This window comes from Hyla sarda, chromosome 7 (genome assembly GCF_029499605.1).
Source record: "Hyla sarda isolate aHylSar1 chromosome 7, aHylSar1.hap1, whole genome shotgun sequence".
Taxonomy (NCBI): domain Eukaryota; kingdom Metazoa; phylum Chordata; class Amphibia; order Anura; family Hylidae; genus Hyla; species Hyla sarda.
This window is the reverse complement of record NC_079195.1, coordinates 12,135,239-12,151,846: the sequence shown is the minus strand read 5'-3', so window position 1 is coordinate 12,151,846 and position 16,608 is coordinate 12,135,239. Positions and strand designations below refer to the sequence as shown.

The 16,608-nt window shown below is 43.4% G+C and overlaps 1 protein-coding gene across 2 annotated transcripts in view; it reads left to right on the top strand.

Moving 5' to 3' along the window:
* ATRNL1 (attractin like 1) overlaps window positions 1-16,608 on the top strand; it is a 638,934-nt gene that overhangs the window by 123,478 nt on the left and 498,848 nt on the right. For both annotated transcript variants that reach the window (XM_056531006.1, XM_056531007.1), the window contains exon 9: window positions 8,351-8,534. In XM_056531006.1, coding sequence (XP_056386981.1) covers window positions 8,351-8,534 — 184 coding nt within the window. The remainder of the gene's footprint in view (window positions 1-8,350; window positions 8,535-16,608) is intronic.

The window sequence follows — 16,608 nt, the reverse complement described above, 5'->3', positions numbered from 1 at the left end:
GAGTTGAGGGGAGGGGTATAACTACTATATATCCTGATCCCATAGAGATAGCAGCAGCAGTATACAGATAGAGCTGGAGGGGAGGTGTATAACTACTATATATCCTGATCTCATAGAGATAGCAGCAGTATACAGATAGAGTTGAGGGGAGGTGTATAACTACTATATATCCTGATCCCCTAGAGATAGCAGTAGCAGTATACAGATAGAGCTTAAGGGGAGGTGTATAACTACTATATATCCTGATCCTATAGAGATAGCAGCAGTATACAGATAGAGCTGAATGAGAGATGTTTAACCTCTATATATCCTGATCCCATAGAGATAGCAGTAGTATACAGATAGAGCTGGAGGGGAGGAGTATAACTACTATATATCCTGATCCCCTAGAGATAGCAGTAGTATACAGATAGAGCTGGAGGGGAGGAGTATAACTACTATATATCCTGATCCCATAGAGATAGCAGCAGCATACAGATAGAGCTGGAGGAGAGGTGTATAACTACTATATATCCTGATCCCATAGAGATAGCAGCAGTATACAGATAGAGCTGGAGGGGAGGTGTATAACTACTATATATCCTGATCCCATAGAGATAGGAGCAGTATACAGATAGAGCTGGAGGGGAGGTGTATAACTACTATATATCCTGATCCCATAGAGATAGCAGCAGTATACAGATAGAGCTGGAGGGGAGGTGTATAACTACTATATATCTTGATTCCATAGAGATAGCAGCAGTATACAGATAGAGCTGGAGGGGAGGTGTATAACTACTATATATCCTGATCCCATAGAGAAAGCAGTAGCAGTATACAGATAGAGCTGGAGGGGGGTGTAACTATTATATATCCTGATCCCATAGAGATAGCAGTAGTATACAGATAGAGCTGGAGGTGTATAACTACTATATATCCTGATCCCCTAGAGATAGCAGTAGCAGTATACAGATAGAGCTTAAGGGGAGGTGTATAACTACTATATATCCTGATCCTATAGAGATAGCAGCAGTATACAGATAGAGCTGAATGAGAGATGTTTAACCTCTATATATCCTGATCCCATAGAGATAGCAGTAGTATACAGATAGAGCTGAAGGGGAGGAGTATAACTACTATATATCCTGATCCCCTAGAGATAGCAGCAGTATACAGATAGAGCTGGAGGAGAGGTGTATAACTACTATAGATCCTGATCCCATAGAGATTGCAGTAGCAGTATACAGATAGAGCTGGAGGGGGGTGTAACTATTATATATCCTGATCCCATAGAGATAGCAGTAGTATACAGATAGAGCTGGAGGTGTATAACTACTATGTATCCTGATCTCCTAGAGATAGCAGTAGCAGTATACAGATAGAGCTTAAGGGGAGGTGTATAACTACTATATATCCTGATCCTATAGAGATAGCAGCAGTATACAGATAGAGCTGAATGAGAGATGTTTAACCTCTATATATCCTGATCCCATAGAGATAGCAGTAGTATACAGATAGAGCTGGAGGGGAGGAGTATAACTACTATATATCCTGATCCCCTAGAGATAGCAGCAGTATACAGATAGAGCTGGAGGAGAGGTGTATAACTACTATATATCCTGATCCCATAGAGATAGCAGCAGTATACAGAGAGAGTTGAGGGGAGGGGTATAACTACTATATATCCTGATCCCATAGAGATAGCAGCAGCAGTATACAGATAGAGCTGGAGGGAGGTGTATAACTACTATATATCCTGATCTCATAGAGATAGCAGCAGTATACAGATAGAGTTGAGGGGAGGGGTATAACTACTATACATCCTGATCCCCTAGAGATAGTAGCAGTATACAGATAGAGCTTAAGGGGAGGTGTATAACTACTATATATCCTGATCCGATAGAGATAGCAGCAGTATACAGATAGAGCTGAATGAGAGATGTTTAACCTCTATATATCCTGATCCCATAGAGATAGCAGTAGTATACAGATAGAGTTGAGGGGAGGAGTATAACTACTATATATCCTGATCCCATAGAGATAGCAGCAGTATACAGATAGAGCTGGAGGGGAGGTGTATAACTACTATGTATCCTGATCCCATAGAGATAATAATATACAGATAGAGCTGGGAGGGAAGGTGTATAACTACTATATATCCTGATCCCATAGAGATAATAATATACAGATAGAGCTGGGAGGGAGGTGTATAACTACTATGTAGCCTGATCCCATAGAGATAGCAGCAGTATACAGATAGAGTTGAGGGGAGGAGTATAACTACTATATATCCTGATCCCATAGAGATAGCAGCAGTATACAGATAGAGCTGGAGGGGAGGTGTATAACTACTATGTATCCTGATCCCATAGAGATAGCAGCAATATACAGATAGAGTTGAGGGGAGGAGTATAACTACTATATATCCTGATCCCATAGAGATAGCAGCAGTATACAGATAGAGTTGAGGGGAGGAGTATTACTACTATGTACAGGAGAGATGTTTGTGCTGCTGCTATATTTACGCTGTATACTATCGTAGCAAGTCATATGAGAGCCATTCACTGACAGCAAGAAGAGATCTTGTGAAATTGTGAGGAACAAATTGTGTTAACAAAACTATATATAAACCGGGAGATTCTTTAGTATCATTAACCCTTTCTTGATTTTAATACGATATGTGGCAGCTGCGATGTTCAGACCTAAATGAACGTTGCGGTGCGCGGTTGGTTGGGTCCCGACACTAAGAAAAGCGGTGGAGGATACAGCTCGGCGCGTCGTTACAATGTGTCTGTGAAGATGGCGGCTTAATCTCTAGACTCTATCCCCATGGCCCGGAATCCGCTGAGCCGCGCGCTCTAATCCGCTCCTTCTTGTCTCTTTCTTCCGCTCTGTGGATTGAGCGCGGCTGGAGCTGACACGACTCCTCACAGTGCTGCCAAATAACTCTACTTTTACTCTTTATATATATTCAGAATTTTTTACTTTTTTTTTTTTTTGTAAAAAATTAAAAGCTTTATGCGGAAGTTGTGCCAGTCAGGAGCAGAAAACCTTATTCTAGGTCACTATCTGTTTCTGGGAAAGCTGGGTGACAACCTGTGTGAGCACTTATTGAGCTGGGGATGATGGTTCATTGTCTAAAACAGAGTTTCCCAACCAGTGTGCCTCCAGCTGTTGCAAAACTGTTGCCAAAGTTTTGCAATAGCTGGAGGCACACTGGTTGGGAAACACTAGTCTGAAAAGACAGCAGTATGTCAGCAGGCTATCACTCAGCTTTTCCAGACTCCTGAGTGGCCATTTATGCAGGTTGAGGGAATGACGTTTTGCTGGGAATTGTACCGATTGTGCAGTTTAGGAAATTGCTGAAGACACAATTCTGTAAGACACAGGGTTGTGTTTTCCACATGTTGCACTGGGGTCCTCCAGGCTGCGCTCCAGCCCCTGACAGCTCCGCGGCCCCCACATCCTCCTCCAGCGCTGTATATTATTCATCTCTGACTTTGCCGCCTACGGATGTAACCTGCTCACGGCAATCATGGAAATTATTACAATCACGGAAATATTAGGTGTGATGCAGCTTCTGGTGAGGGGGGGTTCCGGCAGTCACGACACCAGTCAGATCCCCCGCTGTACCCCCAATGACTTTGAGATGCTGTAGACTCTTTATGCTTCCTCATCAAAAATACAAAGCTCTTTAAGAAAAGGCAAATCCTAGAATAATTCCACACAGTTCTCTCTAGGATCATAGAGATGAGTGCAGGGAGGGGATAGAGAGGACTGTGCAGCTGTAACTGTATGACCACACAGTTATCTCTATGATCATAGAGATGAGTGCAGGGAGGGGATAGAGAGGACTGTGCAGCTGTAACTGTATGGCCCCACAGTTCTCTCTAGGATCATAGAGATGAGTGCAGGGAGGGGATAGAGAGGACTGTGCAGCTGTAACTGTATGACCACACAGTTATCTCTATGATCACAGAGATGAGTGCAGGGAGGGGATAGAGAGGACTGTGCAGCTGTAACTATATGACCACACAGTTCTCCCTATGATCTTAGAGATGAGTGCAGGGAGGGGATAGAGAGGACTGTGCAGCTGTGACTGTATGACCACACAGTTCTCTCTATGATCATAGAGATGAGTGCAGGGAGGGGATAAAGAGGACTGTGCACCTGTAATGTATGACCACACAGTTCTCTATATGATCATAGAGGTGAGCGCAGGGAGGGGATAGAGAGGACTGTGCATCTGTAACTATATGACCACACAGTTCTCTCTATGATCATAGAGATGAGTGCAGAGAGGGGATAGAGAGGACTGTGCACCTGTAATGTATGACCACACAGTTCTCTCCATGATCATAGAGATGAGTGCAGGGAGAGGATAGAGAGGACTGTGCATCTGTAACTATATGACCACACAGTTCTCTCTATGATCATAGAGATGAGTGCAGAGAGGGGATAGAGAGGACTGTGCACCTGTAATGTATGACCACACAGTTCTCTCCATGATCATAGAGATGAGTGCAGGGAGGGGATAGAGAGGACTGTGCACCTGTAATGTATGACCACACATTTCTCTCCATGATCATAGAGATGAGTGCAGGGAGGGGATAGAGAGGACTGTGTTGCTGTAACTGTATGACCACACAGTTCTCTATATGATCATAGAGGTGAGCGCAGGGAGGGGATAGAGAGGACTGTGCAGCTGTAACTATATGACCACACAGTTCTCTCTATGATGTTAGAGATGAGTGCAGGGAGGGGATAGAGAGGACTGTGCAGCTGTAACTGTATGACCACACAGTTCTCTCTATGATGTTAGAGATGAGTGCAGGGAGGGGATAGAGAGGACTGTGCAGCTGTAACTGTATGACCACACAGTTCTCTCTATGATCATAAAGATGAGTACAGGGAGGGGATAGAGAGGACTGTGCACCTGTAATGTATGACCACACAGTTCTCTCCATGATCATAGAGATGAGTGCAGGGAGGGGATAGAGAGGACTGTGCACCTGTAATGTATGACCACACATTTCTCTCCATGATCATAGAGATGAGTGCAGGGAGGGGATAGAGAGGACTGTGTTGCTGTAACTGTATGACCACACAGTTCTCTCTATGATGTTAGAGATGAGTGCAGGGAGGGGATAGAGAGGACTGTGCAGCTGTAACTGTATGACCACACAGTTCTCTCTATGATGTTAGAGATGAGTGCAGGGAGGGGATAGAGAGGACTGTGCAGCTGTAACTGTATGACCCCACAGTTCTCTCTATGATCATAGAGATGAGTGCAGGGAGAGGATAGAGAGGACTGTGTTGCTGTAACTGTATGACCACACAGTTCTCTCTATGATCATAGAGATGAGTGCAGGGAGAGGATAGAGAGGACTGTGCAGCTGTAACTGTATGACCACACAGTTCTCTCTATGATCATAGAGATGAGTGCAGAGAGGGGATAGAGAGGACTGTGCAGCTGTGATTATATGTTCACACAGTTCTCTCCATGAGAAGATAGAGAAGGTTTTGGGGTGACGGGAGGCATCATTGTTCCTCCTGTGGCTAAACATTTCTGTCCTGGTGCAGCAGGATTGTCGGGCATCATCTCATCATAATCCCATTGTGTCTCCTGTCCTGGCGATGCTCCCACCATAAGTCCGGCCATCATTCAGTGCCGCTCGCTCTCCGCTGTCTCACTGATTTGCGCTTTGTATTCAGCTCTCGGTCTGCGGATAATACAGCCTGTGGTGACGCAAGCAGCCAGTAAAGCCTCCGATTATATGGAGGAGTATAAGACTCTGCAGCACTGAGCTTAGTGATATCTGGGGTTACACCGGGCCAAGTACATCCAGAATATTTCTCATAACCTTATATACCAGTGGTCTCCCAACTGTGCACCTCCAGATGTTGCAAAGCCCGGACAGCCAACTGCTGGAAGTTGTAGTTTTGCAACATCTGGGGGTCCATAGCTTAGAGACCACTATAATATACTTACCAGCATGTAATAGGGTAATGAAGGAGTTAATGGTGACATCCCTGGTGGTCTATTCTATGGTCATGTTAGCATTATCAATTGTGATCTAGGGCAGTGTAAGCGATGATGGTCACTGTACATCTTTGATGGTCTAAAAATCATGTTAGCATCATAGGTCATCTACAGTAGTGCGGGGCTTATAGTGATGTCCCTGGTGGTCTCATTTAGGGGCCTGTTAAGATCAGTGGTTATCATTGGTTATGAAGGTTTATGGTACCATCACTGGTGGTCTAGGTTGATATAGGGATTTATGGTGACATCCCTGGTGGTCTAGGGTGATATAGAAGTTTATGGTGATATAGACGTTTATGGTGATATAGGGGTTTATGGTGATATAGAAGTTTATGGTGATATAGGGGTTTATGGTGATATCCCTGGTGGTCTAGGGCGATATAGGGGTTTATGGTGATATCTCTGGTGGTCTAGGGTGATATAGGGGTTTATGGTGACATCCTTGGTGGTCTAGGGTGATATAGGGGTTTATGGTGACATCTCTGGTGGGCTAGGGTGATATAGGGGTTTATGGTGACATATCTGGTGGGCTAGGGTGATATAGGGGTTTATGGTGACATCTCTGGTGGTCTAAGGCGATATAGGGGTTTATGGTGACATCTCTTGTGGTCTAGGGCGATATAGGGGTTTATGATGACATCCCTGGTGGTCTAGGGCGATATAGGGGTTTATGGTGACATCTCTGGTGGTCTAGGGTGATATATAGGTTTATGGTGACATCCCTGGTGGTCTAGGGCGATATAGGGGTTTATGGTGACATCTCTGGTGGTCTAGGGCGATATAGGGGTTTATGGTGAGATCTCTGGTGGTCTAGGGTGATATAGGGGTTTATGGGGACATCTCTGGTGGTCTAGGGTGATATAGGGGTTTATGGGGACATCCTTGGTGGTCTAGGGTGATATAGGGGTTTATGGTGACATCTCTTGTGGTCTAGGGCGATATAGGGGTTTATGATGACATCCCTGGTGGTCTAGGGCGATATAGGGGTTTATGGTGACATCTCTGGTGGTCTAGGGTGATATATGGGTTTATGGTGACATCCCTGGTGGTCTAGGCTGTTATAGGGGTTTATGGTGACATCCCTGGTGAGGGTAGTGCAGGGGCTTATGGAGATATCCATGGTGATCTAGAGTGGTGAAAGACTTTATGGTGACACCTCTGGTAGTCCAGGCAGTTGAAGGGGCTTATGATGATATCTATGGTGGTCTAGGGTTGTGAAGGGGCTTATGGTGATATTCATGGTGGTCTATAGTTGTAAAAAACTTATGGTGGCATCTCTGCTTGTCTAGGGCAATGAAGGGATTTATGATTTTTTCCCTGGTGGTCCAGGGTAGTAAAAGGGTTTAAGGTGATATGTCTGGTGGTCTGGGGTAGTAAGAGCGTTTATGGTGACATCCCAGGTGGTCTAGGGTGATCAAGGTATCAATGGGGACATCCCTGGTGGCTTAGGGTAGTACAGTGTTTTTTGGTGACATGCCTGGTGGTCTAGGGTGATGAAGGCATTTATAGTGACATCCCTGGTGGTCTAGGGTAGTAAAGAAGTTCATGGTACCCTCCCTGGTGTGCTTAATTAGGGATGGGGTTAATGGAGACATCCCTGATGGCCTAGGGTGATGAAAAGGCATATGGTGATGCCCCTGGTGGTCTGGAGTAGTAAAGGGGTTAATGGTGACATGCCTTGTGGTCTGGGGTGGTGAAGGGGTTTATGATGACATCCCTGGTGGTCAAGGTTATTAGAGAACTACAATGATGCCCTCGCTGGTGTGCTAAATTGGTGAAGGGGTTAATGGACACATCCTGGTGGCCCGGGGTGGTACAGGGGATCATTGTTCTCTCCTGGGTATTCTACAATCCCTGGTGGTCTGATGTCATTAGATCATGTGACTGTAGACATGTACATTTAGTTCCGAATGCTGGGTACGGCCTGCGGGGGTCGTGACGTCACACCACGCCCCCTCAATGCAAGTCTATGGGAGGGGGCGTGACGTACGTCACGCCCGCTCCCATAGACTTGCATTGAGGGGGTGTGACGTCACGTGACGCCACCCCCCCGCACCCAGCGATCTGAACTAAACGTTCTGGACGCTGGGGCAGTGGAGTACCCCTTTAATGTAGTTTTCCCGTAGTTTGGCCAAAACTTAAGCGAATGCACTGTTGGTTTGTGAAAATGATGGCGGCAGATAAATGGCGCCCCCTCTGGGGCCAGTACAGTACTATAGAATCTAACAATTTTCTGGCTTACTGCTTGCTGAGGGTTTCCAGACACCTGACACCTTCTTGTCTCTTTATAAATTTAATTTTGCTCTTCTTTTTTTTTTTTTTTTTCAGGGTCCAACACGTGGCTGGTGCCCGAGACCCGGGGGGCCATTGTGCAAGGAGGATACGGCCACACCAGCGTCTACGACCCCATCACAAAGTCTGCGTATGTGCACGGAGGATACAAGGCTCTGCCGGGCAACAAGTACGGCCTTGTGGACGATCTCTACCGATATGAAGTCAATACCAGGACCTGGTGGGTTTAACAAGCTGATAGAGTGCAAGCTTCTGGGCCCAGTGTTACAGTGTGCTGATATTTCAACTCCATACACCACCATTACATTACAGGGTTAAAAAGATTATATTGGCTATGACGGCCGACGTGTAAATTGTCAGCGTGCAGTGATGTCAAAAGCTTTCACATCGGTGGTCTCCAAACTGCAGACCTTCAGCTGTCGCAAAACTACAACTCCCAGCATGCCCGGACTATTTACAAACAAAGCTGACTACAATAAGGTACTAGGAAACACACATAGAATGCTGGAAACCATTGCATGGAGCATACACTATAATCCGCACCATACTGCAAAAGTCATCAATCGATAACGCAGGGTTTACCAAGCAGTGTGCCTCCAGCTGTCGCAAAACTACAACTCCCAGCATGCCCTGACTATTTACAAACAAAGCGGACTACAATAAGGTGCTAGGAAACACACATAGAATGCTGGAAACAATTGCATGGAGCATACACTATAATCCGCACCATACTGCAAAAGTCATCAATCTATAAAGCAGGGTTTACCAAGCAGGGTGCCTCCAGCTGTCGCAAAACTACAACTCCCAGCATGCCCGGACTATTTACAAACAAAGCTGACTACAATAAGGTACTAGGAAACACACATAGAATGCTGGAAACCATTGCATGGAGCATACACTATAATCCGCACCATACAGCAAAAGTCATCAACCTATAAAGCAGGGTTTACCAAGCAGGGTGCCTCTAACTGTTGCAAAACTACAATTTCCAGCATGCCCTGACAGACTACAAACAAAACTGACTACACGGCACTAGGAAACACACATAGAATGCTGGAAACAATTGAGCAGAGCATCCACTATAATCCGCACCATACTGCAAAAGTCATCCATTAATAAAGCAGTATGGACCATAAGCTGTTGCAAAACTTCAACTCCCAGCATGCCCTGACTGACTTCAATCAAAACTGACTACAACAACAAAGCACTAGGAAACACACATAGAATGGTGGAAACATTTGTACAAAACATACACTATAATCCGCACAATACTGCAAACGTCAGCAATCTAAAAAGCAGTTTTTACCAACTAGCGTGCCTCCAGCTGTTGTAAAACTACATCTTTCAACATGCCCGGACTGACAACAAACAAAACTGTCAACAAGGCACTAGGAAACACACATAGAATAGTGGAAACATTTGTATAAAGCTTACACTATAATCTGCACCATACTGCAAAAGTCAGCAATCTATAAAGCAGTGTTTACCAACCAGGGTGCCTACAGCTGTTGCAAAACTACAACTCCCAGCATGCCCAGACTGTAAACAAACAAAACTGACTACAAGGAACTAGGAAACACACAGAATGCTGTAAACAATTGAGCAGAGCGTACACTATAATCCGCACCTTACTGCAAAAAGTCATCAATCAATAAAGCAGTGTGGACCTTCAGCTGTTGCTAAACTACAACTCCCAGCATGCCCGGACTGACTAGAAACAAAACGGACTACAAGGCACTAGGAAACACACATGGAATGCTGGAAACATTTGCACAGAGCATCCACTATAATCCGCACTATACTGCAAAAGTCATCAATCTATAAAGCAGCATGGGCCTACAGCTGTTGCAAAACTACAACTCCCAGCATGCCCATACTGACGACAAACAAAACTGACTACAAGGAACTAGGAAACACACATAGAATGCTGTAAACAATTGAGCAGAGAGCGTTCACTATAATCCGCACCATACTGCAAAAAGTCATCAATCAATAAAGCAGTGTGGACCTTCAGCTGTTGCTAAACTACAACTCCCAGCATGCCCGGACTGACTAGAAACAAATCAGACTACAAGGCGCTAGGAAACACACATGGAATGCTGGAAACATTTGCTCAGAGCATCCACTATAATCCGCACCATACTGCAAAAGTCATCGATCTAGAAAGCAGCGTGGGCCTACAGCTGTCGCAAAACTACAACTCCCAGCATGCCCATACTGACAACAAACAAAACTGACTACAAGGAACTAGGAAACACACATAGAATGCTGTAAACAATTGAGCAGAGAGCGTTCACTATAATCCGCACCATACTGCAAAAAGTCATCAATCAATAAAGCAGTGTGGACCTTCAGCTGTTGCAAAACTACAACTCCCAGCATGCCCGGACTGACTAGAAACAAATCAGACTACAAGGCGCTAGGAAACACACATGGAATGCTGGAAACATTTGCTCAGAGCATCCACTATAATCCACACCATACTGCAAAAGTCATCGATCTAGAAAGCAGCGTGGGCCTACAGCTGTCGCAAAACTACAACTCCCAGCATGCCCATACTGACAACAAACAAAACTGACTACAAGGAACTAGGAAACACACATAGAATGCTGTAAACAATTGAGCAGAGAGCGTTCACTATAATCAGCACCATACTGCAAAAAGTCATCAATCAATAAAGCAGTGTGGACCTTCAGCTGTTGCAAAACTACAACTCTCAGCATGCCCGGACTGACTAGAAACAAATCAGACTACAAGGCACTAGGAAACACACATGGAATGCTGGAAACATTTGCACAGAGCATCCACTATAATCCTCACCATACTGCAAAAGTCATCAATCTAGAAAGCAGCAAGGCACTACAGCTGTTGCAAAACTACAACTCCCAGCATGCCCATACTGACAACAAACAAAACTGACTACAAGGAACTAGTAAACACACAGAATGCTGTAAACAATTGAGCAGAGAGCGTTCACTATAATCCGCACCATACTGCAAAAAGTCATCAATCAATAAAGCAGTGTGGACCTTCAGCTGTTGCAAAACTACAACTCCCAGCATGCCCGGACTGACTAGAAACAAATCAGACTACAAGGCGCTAGGAAACACACATGGAATGCTGGAAACATTTGCTCAGAGCATCCACTATAATCCGCACCATACTGCAAAAGTCATCGATCTAGAAAGCAGCGTGGGCCTACAGCTGTCGCAAAACTACAACTCCCAGCATGCCCATACTGACAACAAACAAAACTGACTACAAGGAACTAGGAAACACACATAGAATGCTGTAAACAATAGAGCAGAGAGCGTTCACTATAATCCGCACCATACTGCAAAAAGTCATCAATCAATAAAGCAGTGTGGACCTTCAGCTGTTGCAAAACTACAACTCCCAGCATGCCCGGACTGACTAGAAACAAATCAGACTACAAGGCACTAGGAAACACACATGGAATGCTGGAAACATTTGCACAGAGCATCCACTATAATCCTCACCATACTGCAAAAGTCATCAATCTAGAAAGCAGCAAGGCACTACAGCTGTTGCAAAACTACAACTCCCAGCATGCCCATACTGACAACAAACAAAACTGACTACAAGGAACTAGTAAACACACAGAATGCTGTAAACAATTGAGCAGAGAGCGTTCACTATAATCCGCACCATACTGCAAAAAGTCATCAATCAATAAAGCAGTGTGGACCTTCAGCTGTTGCAAAACTACAACTCCCAGCATGCCCGGACTGACTAGAAACAAATCAGACTACAAGGCGCTAGGAAACACACATGGAATGCTGGAAACATTTGCTCAGAGCATCCACTATAATCCGCACCATACTGCAAAAGTCATCGATCTAGAAAGCAGCGTGGGCCTACAACTGTCGCAAAACTACAACTCCCAGCATGCCCATACTGACAACAAACAAAACTGACTACAAGGAACTAGGAAACACACATAGAATGCTGTAAACAATTGAGCAGAGAGCGTTCACTATAATCCGCACCATACTGCAAAAAGTCATCAATCAATAAAGCAGTGTGGACCTTCAGCTGTTGCAAAACTACAACTCCCAGCATGCCCGGACTGACTAGAAACAAAACGGACTACAAGGCACTAGGAAACACACATGGAATGCTGGAAACATTTGCTCAGAGCATCCACTATAATCCGCACCATACTGCAAAAGTCATCAATCTATAAAGCAGGGTTTACCAAGCAGGGTGCCTCCAGCTGTTGCAAAACTACAATTTACAGCATGCCCTGACAGACTACAAACAAAACTGAATACAAGGCACTAGGAAACACACATGGAATGCTGGAAACATTTGCTCAGAGCATCCACTATAATCCGCACCATGCTGCAAAAGTCATCAATCTAGAAAGCAGCGTGGGCCTACAGCTGTTGCAAAACTACAACTCCCAGCATGCCCGGACAGCCGTTGGCTGTCCGGGCATGCTGGGAGTTGTAGTTTAGCAACAACTGGAGGCTTACAGTTTGGAGACGACTGTTCCACCTGTCCAGCCTGGCAATGCAGGGGTCACTCGCGCCCCGGCTGGCGGTATCGTAGCACATCTTCCCGTTTGCTTTGCTAGAATAGAATTCGCAAACACGGAATCTAAGCCGTTGATCCAACATGGTTCGTCGCCGCCCGTGCGCCGCATACATTGACCTTTTCATCTCCCCGAATGTTCTCACTCACTGGATTAATTTGTGCCTGGAGAAGCCACGACGCCTCCACCTGACTGGGGGGCCAGCTGCTGCTGCTGCGGAGTGGAGGGGGCCAGCTGCTGTGGGGTGGAGGGGGCCAGCTGCTGCGGGGGGGCGGGGGGGGGGGGGGGGGGGGGGAAGGGGCTCTGTGCTGGAAATATTAGACAGCACTACAAGATGGAAACATTGTTAAAGTTTCTATTTTGTTATGAATGTTACCTCCTGACATTGGGGCTCTTAAAGGGGACATGCCTTAAAGGGGGACTCCACTTTTTTTTTTTTTTTTTTTCTTTATCAACTGATGCCAGAAAGTTAAACAGATTTGTAAATGACTTCTATTAAAAAATCTTAATCCTTCCAGTACTTATCAGCTGCTGTTATGATCCACAGGAAGTTGCTCTCTTTTTGAATTTCCTTTCTTCCTGACCACAGTGCTCTCTGCTGACACCTCTGTCACTTTTAGGAACGGTCCAGAGTAGGAGCAAATCCCCATAGAAAATCTGTGGTCAGGCAGAAAGAAAATTCAAAAAGAGAAGAACTTCCTGTGCATCACAACAGCAGCTGATAAGTACTGGAAGGATTAAGATTTTTTTTACTAGAAGTAATTTACAAATCTGTTTAACCCCTTTAAAGTGTACCCATTTAAAGGGGAAATTAAGCTGCTCTTCCCCTTTAAGGCATATGCGCCATTGCTGACAGCCGGTGCTGCTGGACCACGCCCGTTACCGGTTCTATTCAGGTATATACTGTATATCATTTTCTGGGAAAGTTGGGTGACAAGCAGCATGGCTGCAATTACAACATTCTAATGCTCCTGACCGGCAAATCTGCACAGGCAAATTTACTGTTTATAAGTTGTATTTGCAGCTTTATGGGATTTCATTCCGCTTTCCTAGGCTCCTGAATAAAATGTCTGCAAAAGTCTACGATTAAGAAGTGGTAGTTGAAGGTGTATGGGTTGCCATTCAGCTTTCTCATGCTCCTGAATGGCAAATCTGTAAAAACATACTGTTTAGAAGTTGCAGTTGCAGCTATATGGGTGGTCATTCATCTTTCTTAGGCTACTGAATGGCAAATCTGTGAAGGCAAAGGCAAACTTTACCATCCAGAAGTGGTAGCTGTAGCTTTATGGGTTGTCATTTAGCTTTTTCAGGCTCCTGAATGGCAAATCTGCAAAGGCAAATACAAATTAACCATTCAGTAGTCGTAGTTGCAGCCGGATGGGTTTTTATTCGGCTTTCTCATTCTTCTGAATGGCAAATCTGCAAAGGCAAATTTCCTGTTTAGAAGTTATAGATGCAGATGGATGTGTTTCTTCATTTCGCTTTCTTATGCTCCTGAATAGCTAATCTGTAAAGGCAAGGGCAAATTTTACCATCTGGAGTTGTAGTTGCAGCTGCATGGGTTTTCATTCAGCTTTCTCAGGCTCCTGAATGGCAAAGGGAAAGGCAACTTTACCATTCAGGAGTTGTACTTCCAGCTATATGGGTTGTAATTTAGCTTTCCCAAGCTCCTGAATGACAAATATTCAAAGGCAAATTTACCATTCAAGAGTTGTACCTGCAGTCATATGGGTTGTAATTTAGCTTTCCCAGGCTCCTGAATGGCAAATCTGCAGGAGTTGTAGTTGCCGCAGTATGGGTTTTCAGTGGCAAATCCCCAAAGACAGAGGCCAATTTACCATTCAGGATTTTTTGTTGCAGCAGCATGGGTTGTCATTCAGCTTTCCCAGGCTCCTGAATGGTATACATGTATAATTATGTAGTATAGGGGATGGTTAGTTTTATCTGCAAGAGATGACTGTGCAGAAATATGATGCACATCATTACAGCAGACACTGAACAAGCAGAGGTTTTTGTGCACCTGTCTCTTTAAGAAGTGCTCTCCGATGCAGGATTTGGGGGGTGTCGGACCCTCTAATGCTCTATGAATTGCGCTGCTTGTTTTCTGCTCACATGGAGGAGGACGCGACATCTCCGGCTCATAGATAATTAACCCCCCTGGAGCGGCGCTCGCTGACCGGATGTTTATTCATAAGTATCAGTGTAATGCGCCACAACCACGGGGCAAGAATTAAGCAAATCTATGACCCCATAAAGGGCAGCTCCGGCCCCCGGCACCCTGACCTTTCCCCGTGGGCACCGACCATTTATTAAACTTTCCATATTGATTTTTTTTTCGTATTTGTATCTTTCTCGATATCTTGACCTTTCTCCTTACCATTTACGTTTTTTTTTTCGATGCCGCAGACGCAGTGAGATGGCTGCGGGGGTCTCCTCCAAACCGGCCCACGTGGTCTCTGAATTTCTGGAATCTTCTTTATGAATCTGCAGCTTTCTAATAGACTTCGCCGCTTTATATACGCGTATAAATAAAATATGGAATTCATTTTATTAAATGTATTTTGGCGATTTTAGACCATCCTAATATGTGAAACTGACAGAAGCCAAACATTCTATAAGAATTATAATAATTATACAAAATAAATAAATACATTTAGGCCACACCCCTTCCCTGCAAGCCATGCCCCGATTTTGATGAAGGATATGGATATCAAGTAGGTAGCTGTGTGTCATATTGGGCTCCATTCACTTCAATGGAACTGAGCTGCAATACTGCACACAACCTGAGGACAGGGGGGCGCTGGTTTGGAAAAAAAATATCAGTCTTGTTTTGCCAATCCTAGCTAAGCCCTTCAACATTGTAACAAACCCTCAGCTATGAAAAGTATTAGGTCAGGATGGGGTTTTCAGCCCCTGGGTCTCTGATGTGAATAGAGCCTTGGATCAGCACAGATTTTATTCAGCCTCTGGATGGGAATGCCTTCATTCACTGACAGCAAACGAAGGTATTGCAAGTGAAAGAATGGAGCACAAAAAAGGAGCGAATTTACCTGAGACAGGACTAGACTCCAGCTACAAGTTATACCAATAAATATAGTAAATTTGCCAGACTGCATAAACTATTCCCCCTTTTATTATTATTATTCATATTATTTTTATTATTACTTCTTTTTATTTATATATTTTATTTATATATTTATGAATTTATTATTATTATTTTATTATTATTTATTTTTATTTATCTATTTGTTTATTTTATTATCATTTTTTATATTATTATTTATTTCTTTATGTATTTATTTGTATTATGATTTTTTATATTATTTATTTTTATTTATCTATTTATTTATATTATTATTTTTGAATTTACTTATTTATATATTTGTATTATTCATTTTAACATTATTTCTTTTTATTTATTTATTTATATTATTTTTAATAATAATAATATTTATTTTTATTATTATTTTTTGTATTTTTTATTTTTATTTATCTATTTTTCTATTTATTTATATTATTTTATTTGTATTTTTATTTATTTATTTATTTTATGTATGCATTTTTTTGTATTATTATTTGTAACATTACCTTTAACTATTATTTTTATTATTTCTTTTTATTTATCTATTTTATCTATTTATTCTATGTATGTATTTTTTTGTATTATTATTTTTAACATTATTTCTTTTTATTTATCTATTATTTTTATACTTTTTATTTATCTATTATTTTTTAT